Source organism: Clarias gariepinus, chromosome 17 (assembly GCF_024256425.1).
Source record: "Clarias gariepinus isolate MV-2021 ecotype Netherlands chromosome 17, CGAR_prim_01v2, whole genome shotgun sequence".
Lineage (NCBI taxonomy): Eukaryota > Metazoa > Chordata > Actinopteri > Siluriformes > Clariidae > Clarias > Clarias gariepinus.
The window spans coordinates 18,727,056-18,745,703 of record NC_071116.1 but is presented as its reverse complement, the minus strand read 5'-3'; the positions used below and the strand labels follow the sequence as shown (position 1 = coordinate 18,745,703).

The window sequence follows — 18,648 nt, the reverse complement described above, 5'->3', positions numbered from 1 at the left end:
AGCTGATCATTTAACAAATTGTTTCAAACTTAAAACAGTACGTTAGGTTAAATGTTCTACAGCCGAGAAAACGTAAAAATGTTGCCTTAACATTTCAAGTTTTATCACCGTTGAAAAAAATTTTATGTTTAAACACCCACTTCTAAGATTCTACATTTCATGATAATGTTTTTGTCTGCATTAACAACTGCCCATAGACATACGGTGTGGTCCATTTAATTGGATATTTAGACCTTTCATTCCAAATTATGTTTTTGAAAATAACTTGGATATAAAAGAGAATATGTGAAATGTTTACATGATCTTAACATTTTGTTAGTATTTGTTATGTTTACTTTTCAGTTTCACAGTTTTTTTTATTTACAAGAGATTTAATATGTGGAAAATCTGACCTTTTGTACAAAGCAGTTAACATGATTAATATAACACACTTTCTTGTATTTAAATACAGACCTAGAAATAGTACATTTTGGATATTAAATTTTACGTAAACCTAAAATCGTTTATTAACTGCTACAGTTTATTTCCAAATTTAAATAAACGAGAAAGAAAACTCCCAGATTTTCAGTATTGTCTCATATTTCTGGATGCCACACTATATTATAAATTAGTTTTCCACATTTTTCTCATTATTGGAAAATACAGTGGGTATTTAAAAACAAACACACCCTCTGGTTGCGTTGCAGCCAGAAATGAAGTCAGACACACTTTTTGTTTTATCTAGCTGTATTTACTAAGTGCAACTTTTAACATCCAAGTAAAAGATATAATACCAACATGTCAGGGAAAAAAAGGAACAGAATCACTAATATGGAAAAGGATTAGCCCTCTCATAAAATGACGTGTAAACTTAACCAGGTGAAGGTAATCACCTTCTCAGTGTCACACAAAGCTATTTTACCTTTAACTGTGATCAACTGTGGTCATTTTGATTAACACAGCATAGAAAGCTGAAGCATTTGACTGCAAAGCAACAAAATGTGATTATTTTAAAGGGGGTGATTCTTTTCTATACCCACTGTATGTTGAAAATCTCGTCTATTCGGTATAATATGAACTCTACAGCTTTAATTGATAGCTTTTCCTTCAATATTGCAGTTTAATTTAAAACATGAGGTAATTTGCAATTTAAGTTCCTTTGTGTCTCTATTTTAAAGACCAGTTTAAGTTATCTGGTTGGTTCTGCATTTTGGTTTAAAATGAAAGAATAGTAATAACCCCTAGATAGTACCCTTATGCAAACATAGCATCATTTGTGTAACTGTGATTTATATGTTATTTACATGTGACTATGTGAGTGACAAGATGTTGAGTGATGGTTAATAAGTGAAAATCTATTTATTTATTCATGTTTTGTAACTGTTTTATCCTAATCAAATTCACAGGATGAATCCCTGAAACACGGAGCGCGAGGCAGGAGATTACAGATGGCACTGGCACTGCAGGGCACCATTCACACAAACACACACACACGTTTTTGGACAGTAGTAGGAAACCTTGGATCCCAGAGGGAAAGAAACACAAACAAGGGAAGAACCGCCACACAGAAAATAACCCAGCTTCGGCTTAAATGGGGAACCTGGAGCCAAAGAATGTTACCCTCATAAGAAAAATGAACATGTGAAAACACATCTGCAATATCTGGAATTTTAAGAAAGCATCCTTTGCAATTGGTTAAACCTAGTGTTATGTGCTAAAATGCCCTCGTTCCATGGACCCCCTGAACAGAACACATATTACAATATAATTTTATATCTTTATTAGAATAAAAAATATTATCTCCCTATTATAAAGAGCCCTCACATGCCATATAATAAGCCCTAGCTATTATTCACATTAATTAAAAAAAAATTAAAGTGGAAGTGTAGTCTTGCGAGCGGGCAGGCAGGCAACCAAAATAGAGTACAAGGGACAAACCACCAAACAGATTATTTTTTGCAAAAGCACATTTGTTTTTAATCTAATAATTTCTAATCATATTTCTAATTATTTATGCCTATACATATACAGTATATAAAAAAATCCTTAGGGGCCGTGCTACATCGTTTTAACATCTTTATATGTGAACTGTGAAAAGATTTAGAAAAATTATATAAAACAGATTTTAATACATAATATATGTTGTATAGGAAAACTATTGCATAAACTCAACCAGTTAAAAACATAATAAATATTTAATCATAATTGTGGTTCAGAGACATCAGGTCACAATAAACACATCACTAGAGATATTTCGTATGCCAGTGTTTCATTAATGTTCACAAAGGCTGTCACATGACTAGGGCTCATAGGAATATAATATTATTTTCATAACATTGAGTGTGATGTGAAAATACACCATTTAGTTAATACTAGTCTCTCTCTCTCTCTCTCTCTCTCTTACACACACCCACACACACTTATAACAATTGAGCACATCCACTACACATGTAGGATGTTTTCAGTAGATGGGATGAAACCAGAGAACCCTGACGAAACGTGTATATTGAGAGCATACACTTTTAACAGTGGTCATTGTTGCAAAGCAGCTTTACAGAATCAGAAGAAAATTAAGTAAATTAGTATGAAATATATGAGAAAATTCAAATCAATTAAATATTTTTTAAATAATGTTGAAATAAATCTAAATGATCAGATTGCAGATCAGATAAATGTAAATCACGTGTGAAATTCAACTGATCTGTATATATACTGTATATATTATAAATACTGTCTGTACAGTATATGGGTTGTGGGAATGTTTCCCAGATCCTAAAGAGAATAATATTTAAAAAAAAAAAAAAAAAAACGTCCATGAAGAGATGAAAAGTCATGGCACCCTGCCTCCCAGCATGCATTACAAATCGATCAGTCACAGCTTGATGTTTATTCTATATGGGTTTAGTATCACGAGGATAATTTCGGCACAAAAACGCCATTTTTACGTCCTAACCTCAGGGACTCCCTTTCTCTGGGGAGAAATCCGTCATTCTCCAGTTCTTTAATTCTCTATTTTATGTTTCCACGATCATATTTCAACAAGTAGGAGGTCTACAGGCTGGTAGTTATTATTATTTTTATGTACACCATGGATGGATAAGCTCTTCGCCGTGACAGTGGCATGTGAACGTGTAATGACGTAAAAACGGGGACCCCCGATTTTTTTTTTCCAGGTGCAGAAAATCCCGCGCCGTCATTCGCGTTTTTCATTGAGCAGCTCGCGCGCACACAGCGGAGGCGCGACTGTGGGGGAGCGCGCGCACACGCACGCACACGCGCGCACGCTTCATGCGGACGCGTTTGGAACGCCCGAGAAGCGTGTGCGCGTGTTTCTCGTCATTTATTTTATTTTATTTGTTTGTTTTTGTTTTCTTTCTTAACGATAAGATTGATCCGGTGAAGCACCAGTGCGTCTCCGTGCGGCGGAGCTGAGGGCGGTAGAGGTGACGGTAGAATGGGCGATCCCCTCCGGTTTCCACTGTAACTCTGGAAATGGAGCCCACATTCCCGCGGGGAGACAAAGGTACGAAACCTGACGCTTTGGTTCATTCCTTATTATCACCGCGCCCGCGCGTTCCAGACAGCGCACGCGACAGCTCCGTGTCTACCTCCGCGTGTCCACTCTTGTGGCTGCACTTGTTGAGCGAGCGTGAGCACGATGAGCCTGAAAGCGCAAGGTTACTGCAGTAGGTGCACCGATGGGGAAGAAATGCTCTGGAATGCGTGCTACCATTAACCAACCGTTCCCTCGATAAAGATACCTTCTGCTGCTCCTGCTGCTCCTGCTGCTGCAGGTTTGATTACGTTATATTACGTTGCCATGGCGACAGGAAGGTAGACTAATCATAATAATAAAAAAAAAACCCAACAAAGTATTAGCGTTAGGGCATGCGCTCTATCTTACCAGCTGGACTGTTTGGATTACTTTGACTAGTGCACTAATGCAGCAGCCTGCACTAACTCATCACAGTTTATTTTGACGATTAATCGACTGCATTACATCATGATCAGTGAAGAGGTAGGCTATCCTGGGATCCTGTATACAGTCTGGACTCTCTTTTTATTCTGCAGTGAAGCTTTTCCTTTTTCATCAGTCTGAAGGCGTGAACCTGCAGTTCAGTCCATGTATAGTAATTCATTATTCGATTATTTTTTTATTTTTATCTTTTTTCCAAACCTGGTGTTAAACTAACCCGCAACTTATCCTACAGAAGCAGGTAGATCACATTTCTCAACTTTTTGTAAATTACAGTATCGGCACTTGCTTTATTTTGAATTGTGTAGATTGCTTATTGCCTGTGTCACATATCATGCAAAATAATGTTTCCGGCCACTGCAGGTGATGCTATTTGTTGCATCCATACAGGATCTATTTATGGATACACACAGCCAGCTTTTGTATATAGAAAGAAAGGTGGTGTATCTCATATTGCAATGACTTACAACGAGTGCTGTTATAAGTACTGTTTTGAAACTGATCTTGAGGTTTTTGCAGTAACAGGATTCCATCACGTACTTCATATAGCACTGCAATGGCACTTTATTGCATGCAGTACTGCCGACAACACCCTTAATGTGCATCATCTGTAATAAAAATATACAATTAGACTGTCAGACTATCTCCAAGACTTTTTGATTGATAGCAGGGACTTCACTTTGACAGATCATCATAAGAAAAAAATATATACATTTTGTTATGTGTTATATGTGCATGGAAAATAGGAGCCTTCTGGCTATTAAAAGGTGTCAGGGCCTTAAGCAGTGTATGTGTTGAACAAGTGAACTATCACTGTTATTCCTATCTCTGATTTTAAGCTCGCCTTTCTGCTTTTAAAGCATTATGTTTTTTCCCTGAAACCACTGTTCATACAGTGATATGACATTTTAAAAAACATGTCCAAAACCAATTTCATGTTTATAACCATAGGGATTTAAAACTTGCGCAGTCCTTTAAATTTTATACTTAGAAAATATTATTGTGTGTCTCACTTCATCATTAATTCAAATAATCAGAGCGTAATAACATTAATTGCAGCTCACTGTTTGAGTGTTATTAATGGTGCACTCTTATTAAAGCCTGATTCTGAAATGAGAGTATTATCAGGAATTATGTCATTCAATTTTTTCACACAGTCTAATATGAAAATGGAGTGGCTGAATTTCAAAACTAAGACATCAGCAGAAAATTATAGTAAGGTACACCCATTTGTCATGGTATGCTGTCAGTTGTAATTAAAACCGATCTGAAACTGTGTGTGCATGGCAGCTCTCCTGTCTAGGTTTTTAGGTAAACTTAGGCCAGCATAATTATACCCTGTGCCAATTTTTGACACGTCCAAGCTCACGCTAATTTGCATAATCTTGGCAGTCAGAGACACATGTAATGAGCTCCTCTTACGCTATTCTATATATTAATGAAGCATCAGAATTAAGAATGTCCCTCGCTCACTGCCCTGAATGCAACGAACTGCTGGACAACTCATTTGTTTCTCTCTTTCTTTCATATCATGTGTGAGCGCCCACGCAATGCAGCAAGCTCTGCATTCACTTACCATTCCTACGGAGGAAATTAGAATCCACTAAATATTTCTCTCTATCTTTTTGTGGATTTCTGATATGCACAATAAATAATTATTGATTTTTACCGAATTGATTTTTTTCTTCTCTTTCATTATAAGATGTGTTTCATAAGGATTATAGAATTTGATGAACTTTGAAAATTTTGAAAATACACTGACTTACTGCAGAGTATACTGTTTATGTGTTATATAATGTAATGTAATGTAATATAATGTAATATAATAAAATTAAATATAATATAATATAATATAATATAATATAATATAATATAATATAATATAATATGTAATATAACACACAAACAGTATATTGTGCCATATGTCAGTTATTATATTATATTATATTATATTATATTATATTATATTATATTATATTATTTAGCAAAGCCCATTTAAAAAAAAAATTTAAACAGCCTTTTTTTATTCTTGGCTATTCATCATCTTTTATGCGCTAAATACACAAGGCTGATTTCTTCATCACGTAACAATATCCAACAATTTCAACAGAATGTCTCATACCTATAAAGACGCCATTATTCTGCGATTAAGCTGCAGTATACAGATACTGTAGATTGACATTATGAGAACACTGTGACATTCTAATAAATATGAAAACTTGAAAAGAAGAAGAAAAACAGCACAAATTTAGATCAGAATTATACACACACCAGTATTTGTATTTGGCTTCGCCACGGATTATGCTTGTCTTATTAAATAGCCAGCTGTCCTACATATTGCAGAGAACACTATAATACGACTCACAGCTGTCTTTTTATTCATTAAAGCCTGAAATCCATGTCATACAGATAAATAGCCTCTATTTCAGGTAGTGTGTGAGTGTGTGCACTTTTTTTAACAAACACTTAGATGCTTAAATTCAAGGTGACCATGAAAGGTATCTGCTGCTGCCACCCCAATGACCCATTCTTAAAGGGGGGCAGGTGTCTGCACTGAACTGGGTATCTGTGGCGCGGCTCAGTGTGAATTCTGTTTGACTTAACACTAACTAGACGGATGGAGGTGACAAATAAAAGTCATGTGTTCAGGACCTGCCTCAAGATGACGGCTTCTAATTTATAACTGTAATGTATCCGATTACGCAATACGAGTTACAGATTTATTTTGATATTAAAGAAAGAGGGTTTTTTTTTCTTTCTCTTTTTGAAATAGTAATCCTATATCCACACAATCTTTGCCCTTCAGTTGTTAAGAGGAAATAATAAATGGTTTTGCCAAGAGACATGCTCTCATCTAGAACTTTGCACCTAGTTTCTGTGTTGAATGTTTCACAGGGGGAAATTTATCATCACTATTGCCCAGACATGGGGTTGACACCAGCGCTGCAACACCAACAATTTACATTTAAATATTTTTTTGTGGTGATATAAGGAATAATTAACAGTAGTATTATCGATGTTACAAAAGTACATTTGTATTATTTTGTAATAATAAAATAAGGATAGCATTCAACACAGATACATGAAAATAATACAGAGGTTCAAAATTAGATAACCAATTATCATGTTTTAGGATAATAATGTAAAGTCAGTAAGTACTTACATTGTAGTTAACATAATGGTTTATTATTATGATTAGTAATTAGAATAATTATCTATTATAAATTCTTAATAAATAACTGCTAGACTTACTAACTACTATGGTACGACATGGCTTAGTAAGTAGTTAGGCATTAACTAAGGAAACTTACTTTAAAACTCACTTTCTAAGGGTAGTTACTAAATTCTGTCAGTTAACATAAAAAAATCTAACTACAAAAAGACATGAAACATGAAAATCATTATAGTCTAAAGTATTATATATAATAATACTAAGGTATTACAGTATATTAAATAATACAGTTTTTCCTTCCAGAATATTAGTATATTAGCGTTACTTACGCTATTTTCGAATTTTGTCATATCCATGTACATTCATACAAACCAACATAAAGAAAACTGTAAATCATAACTGGATATTCTTTACCAAGAAATAAAAAAATTATTTTGGAAAGAAAAGATATAGTTTGATTAAGAACATTCAAACGCTTGATTTAGAGTTAAATTTGCTATTTCAAAACCACTGTATATAAAAAGATAATAAAATAAAATATACGTCTCTAAAATGCCCATACATTTTTACTGAAAGCTCTGAGTAAATGAGTTTGTATTCTTTTTCTTATACAGGAACATATGTAAAACTTGTATGTACTTGTAGTAATCAAACATATGCAACAGGTGCAGATATTGTTTTGAACTGTTGCAGATTTTTTTTTTTATCCTTTTAATCAATGTAAAACTAACTCTGATTAAAAAAAAAGAAATCTCATGCTTTTCTGGGTGACACCAAATTGTGATATTTTCTAAATCCTTACTCTGCTATAGCTATGAAGTAGAAAGTCAAAACAGTATAAAGTTTGATGAAAGAATGTCCAGCGTAAGCACATTGTGAATGATCAGGATTACTGCAGCAGCTCTTGGATGCAAATCTAAGGCAGGATGAGATGAAACTGTTTGGGGACTATGTAAATGTTTTGCAGCACAGCTTCATAGCTCTGCAGAAGCAGCTATCACTGTTCATTGTTGCTTGGAGTCACTGGCACAGAAGCCTTCCGTCGATGCCGTACCTTAATATTCATTAACACACCGCACAGGGGAACTGTTCTTGTTGTTTGATTGCTATTCATTCATGATGCTTCTCCTTCCGTCTGTCTGGATACAGATCGGGATCCAGAGGTTGTAAGGTACACGCAGTGAATACATATATTTGTGCTTATCTTGGATTCCTGCTGAAACAGCGAATATGACATCCATGATAATGTAACAGAACAGAGCCAGGACACAAGATACGATACAGAAGGACTAATGCTATGTAATATAGTAAACTCATACACAAGGAGCAGAGCAACAGGTGTGTCCATGATCATGAATAGACTGAATGCACGGCCTGACGCTGATCAAGGACTGGCTGTTTAGTTTTTCTGTGATGGGGCCTCACGTATAACATGACTCGATCCTTCTCTATCGCCTTCATCTTGTTAATTTGTCTGTTAAACTGAGTGTCAGTTGATCTTCCATGCTTAGAGCTAATCATGAAGCATTCATGGACGTACAGTAGTATTCATCGTAAAATCTGTTTCTATATGATATATATTTAGATAGTTAAATATAGTTTGAATTCTCATCACAGATTTTTGTCTGTAGTCCTGATCAACATTTCTCATATGGAACTGTGTACTTGTTTTTGGATGGTAAACATGGAACCCATGGAATCTTTCTGTCATTGTACTGTTGTATATCAGCCTTGATGGTCAGCATTGCTTGTGTATTGTGATGCTTTTTTATCCGCGTGGTCGAACAGAGTGCCTTATTTGAGTTATTGTAGGCTTTTTTTTTTTGCCTGCTCCAATCTGCCCATTGTCTGCACTCTCTCTTTAATAATTAATAAAAAGGGCCTCACTGGAAGTTTTTTGCACCAATATGTGTAAATTCTAGAAGATATTTTGTGTTTAAATGCCAGAAAAATAGACTTTTCTAAAATACTCAAACAAGCCTGCTTATAATCAAGAACAACGAAACAGAAAAAGTCACTGAGATCACATTTGTTTTAAATATTTGACAAATAAATACTGATTAGATGATTGCAATGAGCAGATGTTCTTGTTAAAGTGGCTGGTAGGAATAAATAATTAAATAAATAGGAGCTTAGGTATGTGTGTGTATGTATAGTGAAATGTATGTGAATTAACTTTTAGTAAAGACAAATACATCATTTTTCAACATACCCTCCTTGCTTTTCAATACACTTTGTCTTTTAAGCTTTTATATTCCCTCATAAAAAAATGTTGAGCTGTAAGCCATAAATGCACCACTATCTTCACTTCTTCTTCAGAAGTGAATCTTCGTCCTTCCTGGCTGCTTTCAGGGGACCAAACAGGTGCAAGTCCAATGTGTCGACAGTCTGGGCGGAAGTGTGCAGATGTGCATTGTCATGCAAGATCACAACGCCCTTGGCCTCGAAATTTAGGCTTCAGCTCTTCAGTAAGTATCTCACTGTAACAAGCACTGTTAATCGTTGAGCCCTTTTCCTGATAATGTTCCAATACTGGCTCTTGAGAATCCCAGAAAACTGCAAGCATCAATTTTCCAGCTAATGTTTTGTCTCCAGTAATGCCCACTAGTAATTCTCTTTAAGAAACTTTTACCTTGCTTACAGAGTACTGTATCAGTTCAAAAACGATTCTGTTCATGCTTTTCCGTGATTTGTTTCGGCACAAGGTTTACCCTCAGACCACAAAAAACTAATCACTGCACGGAGCTCTTCTTTCGTGCAAATCACAAGTGGGCCATGCATTTTTGCTCACATTGCAGTTGTAAATACACTGATCTTAAACACTCACACCGACATAGCAGTGACTGGAAAGACAGTAGCCTTGAACGGAAAGACAGTGCCGCCAACAGACGTTTTAATAAAACCAGAGTCCTGATAATTTTGAAATAAATATAAATAAGTGTGTGTGTGCGCGCATACCGTTGCCAAAAAAGGCAAACCTTCTAGTTTCAAGGTCGGTATAAATACAAAAGTTTTTTAAGTCATGCCTGTAGGGTTAATATCTCATTTTGAAGTTGTCCTAAATTCCATTAGGGACTTCTATTCCTAGACACCTTAATCATGATAGAGTTGTGTTGTTTTGTGTGATGTCAAGGCCAATAAATCTTATAGGTCAGCTTAAGAGTTACCAGGATCAAATAAGAAAATTATGTATGTATGTATTCTTTTTATACTTTAAATATTTGCAACTTGATTATGAATTATGTCATTTATGCATAAAAAGAGAATAAATGGTAGGGGACAAAAGCAAATGATATTGCATAATGTCATTACTAATTACTAGCAGCTTGTGTGTGTGTGTGTGTGTGTGTGTGTGTGTGTGTGAGTGTGATGTGGGTTAACTAAACAAAAGATTATCCTTATTTTCTAATCTGACTTTATTAAGTCAGAAACTGATCATTCACTGAATCTACATCTTCTTTGTCTTTCGGCTGTTCCCTTTCAGGGGTCGCCACAGCGAATCATCTGCCTCCATCTAACCCTATCCTCTGCATCCTCTTCTCTTACACCAACTAACTTCATGTCCTCTCTCACTGCATCCATAAATCTCCTCTTTGGTCTTCCTCTAGACCTCCTGCCTGGCAGTTCCAACCTCAGCATCCTTCTACCGATATATTCACATATTTCACTGAATGTTTACCATAAACTAATTTAACAACGTATCTCAGGAAAGTGTTTGAATATGGTAAAAAAAAATAATACAACAGTCTGCAGACAAACATTTGTCATGTCTGGCACTTTCCAAATATATTTGGCTTTGAGAGAATCTGGCAGGAAAACTCCTCATAATCATAATCTGCTCATAACTCTTGCTAGCCACGCTATTCTGCACAAAACACTATGGCTGCTCGATTTTTTTCCAAAAATGTAAATTAAAATGTTTCTCCATAGGAAAAATCTGACATCCGGCTGCAGGGAAATAAATGCAAGTAACTTGCCGTCATTCACTAATAAGATTGTGTATATGTATTAATTTGAGATTGAATTTTTTTATTATTAATCATACAGCCGTACAACACACTAAAGTACCTTCTCAGTCAATAATGCAAACACAAATCTCTGCCATGCTGAATACAAGCAGCCTGATATTTGGCTCCAGCTGATGGACAGTGACATATTGATGACTTTAAAAGCACTAGCGACTGCCAACAGACAGCATTCCGCAATTAATCTCCACTAAATTAAGTGCTCTAAACTTTCGACCTGAAGTCCAGCAGCACTGCAAAGTTTAGAATGTATGCATCATTAACACCCAGGAATCACAGCAATCAAGACTTGAGAATAAGCTGATGAATATTAAATCGGAAGACAAAACTAACCAATTCAGCGCTGTGACTCTTAGAGACAACATTTTTTATTTTGTCATACATGCAGAATTATTTGTATTTGTATATTGCGCAATACAGTATATGCAGTAGTATCTGACCTACAAGAGAGAGAGAGAGAGAGAGAGAGAAAGCTGATGCTGGGAGAGCAGACCAGGTGATGAACAGATCCGTGACTAGGAGTTTTCAGGTTTGCTAACAATTAAAATAATAAAATTGAATATGGAATAAGAGTGGATTCCCATAGGATGTTGGTCAAATATATAGAATTACGTTTTAGAGAGAATCCCTATCAGTTTGTCAGCTTTAATAGCTTAAAACAACCACAAACAGGATTTTATGTAAATTGGTAAAAACAATTATAGCAGATGTTTTGTTCCACGAGGGTTAATTAGCAGGTTGCATGATTTACATACTTAACAAGTTTATTTGTAGTTTAATTTGCATTCATTTTTCCTTGTTTTCTTTGTCCTTAAAGCTCAGCTTGAAGCATTTGCTGTTTTTTTTTTTTAAATAAACATACTGTATATAGGAATCAGGATTGTGCAGTATAGAGTGCAATATCCTTTTTTTTTTCAGCACAAAATATTCAATATGATGAACTGAATTTTAGGTTATCTTAACTGACTACCCAAAAATGACTGAGCAAAATTTTTTTAAATGGGTTATATAGGCAAAGAAATAGCACAGATACACATGATCACATGTTTTTATAAATTTTTTTCGGTTGTTTCTATGACCAAAAAAAAAATCATAATACTGTAACATGCTAATACAAAAAAAAAGTTTGTCCGACATAATTCCAATATTCCGGTAGTGGGAAAATTTACCCTTTATAAAAGTAATGATTTTTTTTCTACCTGACATATCCAAAAACACACAATTTTTAACGCAAGACTTCCATATGAGCATTTAAAAAAATTATTGACCACCGATGCTGTGTTGCCGGCACATATTTGGTCCGTTTGAGCTTTAAGGGTTTTAACCAAGACAATCTTGTACTGAGCCTTTTAAGAGACATTAGAGAAGAAAAAACTTCCAAAAAACACATAAAACATACTGTAGAAGAAAAAACAAACAAATCCTTTTTTGTCGAGTATATTCGGGTCAAGGAAAAAAAAAGAATTAAAATGAATGCAAAGCCTGTGTGTTAGGTTGAGGAATCCCACCTTCTTATTGTTATATGATTGATTGGTTATGATTGCCATATCTATGACTGAACGTAACTTAAGACACGAAGGCAGGATTTACATCAGTGTGTGTAAAGCACAGTTTAACACAAGATTAGTTAATTAATAAATCTCAGTGTCAGACTAAACTACATACTCTATGCGGAATACCCAACCCGCACTACAACTTAGCACAGGTTTTACAGGACGCCCTTCCTGACGCAACCCTCCCATTTTATCTGGGAATCAAACCCGGGCCTCCTGCATGGCAGGCTAATCACAAATGATTGCAAAACTGTTAGCTAGATTGTGCGAGGTTATGAAATCCTGCATTTTGTGTTATGATGACTTTTCATTTTAGGTGTTAGTGGTCAAAAATAGGAACTGCAGCAAGTCCTTATAGAGACCCATTGGGGCAGGATTTGTGCTGCATCATGCTTGGGGTTTAGCAGTGGACAGAATAATTAATGACAGGATTCCCAAGTTAATTTAGTTTAAAAGCACTTGTTTTATAGTGTTTTTATACTTTATCTAATGGATTGTAAAAAGTGCACTTAAAGCAATCGTTACCTGCAGGAAGTGTGTATACAGTATGACTCACAAAACCATTTCTATTGTATGATATTGATGAAAACTGAGAGAATGAAAAGGTAATTTGTGGGGTGGATACTGTCTGTACATGAAATATGTATTAAATACTTGTTTCCCCAAGCAAAGGCTGAAACTAAAAAAATAATTCCATTATTTATTTATTTATTTATTTGTGTGTGTGTGTGTGTGTGTGTGTGTGTGTGTGTGTATGTGTGTGTTTGCTGAAATCTGTAATCCCTGGTTTATAATATTACTTTGAAGACAGTTGAACAAAGGTATGTCAAACCCTGATGAAAGCACCATGGACAGTTATTGCCTATTACAAACTAAAATAATTCATAACTATAAAAAAATACTATATAATATCGCATAACATGAATCAAGTGTGGCCCTGGATTATTTTCTTTGAGGCTATGTTGTTATTAATGCCCTCTTGTCCCACCAGAATCTATTGTGCTGAAACACAGTTACATAAAGTGACTGGTATTTATCACATTCTTAATTACAGGTGTACATTGAACACTTACTTTGAATAATTATATCGTCCACCGTCCATAAAACATAAAGCCAGATCCATATACAATATACAATAAATGAACTTTGCTTCACTGTGCTACTTTATATATCTGTACACACATATGAACACATCATTAGGAGGGAGCTGACTTTGCTCACTCCACCTGAATGAATAAAAAAATTCCTGTTTTTAACATATTTTGCAGTAAAGGTTTGTCTCGCCGCAGTGCATGTATCTTGCACTGTTAAATCGATGGAGTGCCAGTGGAGCTGTCATGTTTTGTGATGAAAGCAGGACCCCGTCTGCACCATGCCTCATGCAACAGACTGCAGGGTGTGGAAAAGCACTGAAACATCGCACCAGATGTCAGGCTTACTGATGCCTTTATTAAAAACTGAACAACCTTCTCAAGATAGAACTATATGTGTGCTGTGCTTCGGACATTTTCACATTTTCTTTGAGCACTGAGAAATAAATCCATCCCACTGGATGGAAAAAAAAGCATGACATTAAGAAGATGTTAATCAAGGGTATAACCCAAAATGGTATCAGGATTCACTACAGAGTTTGACAGCTCAAATACATTTCCTGACCGGTTTTTAAGAGCTTCCTGACACACTGCGGGTCTAGTTGATTTACCGGTGACATATGACTCTATGTAAACAAGCCCAAGTGAGGAAGATCTTTATTATTGAAGCGAAAATTACAGGTAGTAATTTCCAATTTATTTTTCGGTTTTTGTCCTTGCATTTTGTCTTGCATTGAAATTAAATTAATTTTAACTTTTCCTTAACTTTTTTCTAACATCATAATGTATAAATATATTTTTTATTGTGACAAAAAGTTTTACTAGGCTGTCGTTTAACTCCAACTGGTTTCCCAGTTCATGCTAATAAAAAGCTTTCCCACAATTTGATGCTACCACCACCATGCTGCACTATGTGGACACTGCGCATGACTAATTTGTTTATATCAGAACTGTACTGAAGGTTAAACGCACAATAACAGCACATACAGACCTCATAAATTTCTAAAATTACTTATCTCAAGAACTTTTATATTGGTTTGTCAGATTTGCCACTTAATCACTGATAACATAATCTCTTGTGTCAGCCAAAAGTACATTAAAGGTTGTCAACATGGAAATAAGGTGATTTATAAAGGGTGGAAGTGGCAGGCCTCCTCCAGCCGTTGCTGGCCATAGACCTAGAGCACAGAGTGAAGGGAAGAAAAAAAAACATTAAATTGTGTTGTGGATATTCTTTTATATCATTAAAGAGCTAGCCAGGTAGTGATGTGATTTGTGGTTTTTGATATTACTAGGGACAAAAGGGGATAGTAACTGTTGAGTAATTAGATACTAAAAGAACTATTGATGAATTGATGATCTATTGATGTGTGCTATAAAGTCATGATCATAATTGTGATAGTATTTTGTACTTGTACAGTGGAACCTTGGAGTGTGAGTAACTTGGTCTGTGAGCGTTTTGCAAGACAAGCAAAATTAAAAAAAATAAAATTAAACTTAATAACGAGCGAGGGCTTAATATATGAGAAGTACACATGTGCATGGTCTGCCGAGTGCCACGTGATCACAACTGAGCCAATAGTTCTTCTCTCTCATGCTGCGGTATTATGGGTAATTGTCTCCCATGCTCAGTCTCAGTGCATGTGCGTCACTTGTAAAGTCAACATCCGTGCAAGTGTGTACTGTTTATTATAACATTGTGTCAACGTGTGTGCCCGCACGTAAAGCAAAAAGTGTCATTAGAGAGGTTCCTGACATAGCAGTGTTTCCGTTAGTGCGTGTGTGTGTATGTGTGTGTGTGTGTGAAAGTCATCCTACACAGTAGCCCCCTCCGTCTCCTCTCCTTTCTCATCTAACTTCAGCTTCACAACAACTTCAGCTTCACACACGCGCAGACACACACTAACGGAAACACTGCTCTGTCGGGAATTTTTAAAAAAAATAAAGTGCAGGTCAATTTGTTCTATTTTTACTTTATATTTTGTATTAATTATTTTTATATTAATATTTTTGGGTTGTGGAACAAATCATCTGAGTTTCCATTATTTTCTATGGAGGAAATTCACTTTGATATACAAGCAGGCTTCTGGAATGAATTATGCTCGCAATCCAGGGTTTAACAGTATCCTGATATCATTGATCAAACTATTCATTCCAGAATAAAGTATTTTTAAAAAGATAAGCCAATCAATAATGAATATATTAGATAAGGCACTCAAATGATTAACACTTTTTCTGAGATAGTGAAAAAGTAGGGCTATTTCTGTGAAAATTTTAACAAGGGTTCTGTACCATTGAACAAAATATACTTACCACTTTTGGGGGGATACACAAACTTTTATAAATTGTGTAAACCGTTGCACCCAAAAAAAAAGCATTGAAAAGATTTTTCTTGTCTTATACTGTGTTTATGAGTAGATGAGGTCCATGTGGAGGAGCCGGGCCGTACGCGTGCCGTGAGGATGCGCGGTGAGGGGCTACTGTGGGACGACCCTCTGCACTTCTCGTGGCTGATGGAGGCCGAGTCGTTCACATCGTCAGTGCAGGCAGGTGGCCCCATGCCCGGCACAGCCATGACACTTGAGCAGAAGACCACCTTTGCCTTTGTCATCTTCCTCTTCGTCTTCCTCTGCATGCTGATTGTGCGCTGCTTCCGTATCCTGCTGGACCCCTACCGTAGCATGCCCACCTCCACCTGGGCAGATGGCCTCGACGGCCTCGAGAAGGGCCAGTTTGATTACACTCTAGCATAGGGGTGGCGCACACACACTCACACACGACAAAACAGTGACGAGATACTTCTAAATGAATCACAACCTTAAAGTGATTAATAATTACAGGCAAACATCCTGTGATGTATATTACACACTTAGCTAAAATACCATATACACACACTTTGGTAAAGAACCTAAATGTGACATGAAATATATATAGGTGCATGGCTATTAAAATGTCAAGCTTGACAAAAATATAAAAGCTTGAATCACACACACACACACACACACATACACATACACACAGGGTGTTTTCTGAAAGGAGCAGTCAGGGATTGTGAGTGCTGCCAGAGGCAGTTGTGGAACGGCGTGTGCTCCTCTGTGCCGCTGTGAGCCCGGTGACACTCATACAGGGTAACCCAAGCGCTGCTCCTTCAGCTTCCTGCAAACACCCAGCACTCGTTTCCTCTTCTCACTAACGTTATTAATGATATCTGCACTGTTGTATACTGCCAAGTAGTCATCTTTAGATCATATGTCCCTTTGAAGACCCTTTATAAGCACTTCATAAATACTACATAGGTTATTGCGTTTGTCTATAAAAGTGAGCCTTAAGGTGTGCACTGTTATTACGGACGTAGCTTCGTTTTGTCAGAGTTGGTGATTAGGATATGTTTGTGCAGTGCTTATGGCTTCCTCAATGGCCACTTATTAAATTATGCTAATTTTGACATAAGCAAGTTATTGGCAAATATTTGACGTAGATGCTGTAGATGACATCTCGGATTCGCTCGTAGCCCGGTGTCAAAATTAAAGACGACTGGAGTCTTATACGTATCTTAAACAAAAGCCGTTTTAAAAAGTGATCGTAACGTCAGCATATACTGCCTCATTAGCACAAGAAACTGAAATTCAGATCGGTTCCATTTTAATAACCGATCTGCCGCGATCCGCTTTGTCAGCCTTTCCATTTGAAGCTGTACCCGCAGGAACCATAATCGCTAATTTGCCTTGAGAAAATTCATCCCTAAGAGCAAACGGTGAGGAAAGGCCACTTTTCAGAGATACCTCTTTAGTCATTGATGAGGTGTTAAAAATGTCTTTGTCACATTTTTTCCGGGAATTTGGCTGAATTGCACTGGAGTCGTTCTCCTTTTTAGAGCTTTTAGTCTCTTTACCCATCAGCCTGCCAAATGATGTTCCTTTGCACTTTTATGTTGTCTCACCACTGTGAATGAGCCAGTGAGAACACTGAAGAGCACTTAAGCAGTGAGTTGAACTGCCAGCGACTTCGATTACGACTGCCACTGTTTTGCATGCACAAAGTCACGTATGAATATGTAAGGAAAGCTTCAAGCACCGAGTAGTGCAGTGGGACTCGAAAGACATTTTCAGTGCAAATGATGTTGTCAGTTATGATGAGTTCACTGTGAGGATCTGTTTGACTTCTCTGTGAAAAAAGGAAATCTGTTTGATGAGTACTGTATGTTTTATCATGTTTTAAATGTTCAAGTAAGATGTAAAAAAACAGAACGGTAGAAACTCGATCTGGAAGAAAATGAGGATATTTAGACATAAATATTCATAAACCAAGACAGAAATAAGAAGTAAGTACTTAGGAAGTTAAACATAGACACATGCACCCACACCTGTATTTGTCTTATAGAGAGCTAAAAATAAACTCTTACCAAAATCATTAACCGACTCATATTTTTTGATAAATTGATTTCTTGTGTGTCTTGTTGTATCATTATGTGTCAGGCCTGAATGGAGAATTTACAAATGGAAAAATGTTAGAATTGCCAGATGGTTAAGTTTTGTCATATGCTTATTTGTCCCCTCTGTGATTTTATTAATACAAGCTGTTACTGTATGTTTCTAAAATTTCTATAAATTTTGACTCATAAGGCTTAATTGTTTTTGGAACAATTTATCCTTTTTTCTTTCTGAGCAATATCTCATCCACCATTAAGATGCGAACACAGAGGATAGTTAATGACCCCCACACATGAAATCAATAAGTACCAATCTTTAACTATTTAAGTTTAATAAAGCCTTCATTTTTCTTTCAGGATGATAAAGCACACAAGACTCCTTCTTGATTTTAATCAATAACCTCAACTACAATACGACTCTCA

At 36.1% G+C, this 18,648-nt stretch overlaps 1 protein-coding gene across 1 annotated transcript; it reads left to right on the top strand.

Moving 5' to 3' along the window:
* Window positions 1-3,245: 3,245 nt before the first annotated feature.
* Window positions 3,246-18,173, top strand: LOC128505595 (cortexin-3). Its single transcript, XM_053476109.1, has 2 exons — window positions 3,246-3,502; window positions 16,215-18,173. Exons 1-2 carry the CDS (start codon window positions 3,472-3,474, stop codon window positions 16,547-16,549), a joined length of 366 nt encoding a protein of 121 aa, XP_053332084.1. The 5' UTR covers window positions 3,246-3,471; the 3' UTR covers window positions 16,550-18,173.
* Window positions 18,174-18,648: the final 475 nt, after the last annotated feature.

Coding starts and splice junctions, on each gene's coding strand:
- LOC128505595 (XM_053476109.1), top strand. CDS start 3,472: ATGGAGCCCACATTCCCGCGGGGAGACAAAG. Junction 3,503..16,214: donor ATTCCCGCGGGGAGACAAAG/GTACGAAACCTG, acceptor GTTTATGAGTAG/ATGAGGTCCATGTGGAGGAG.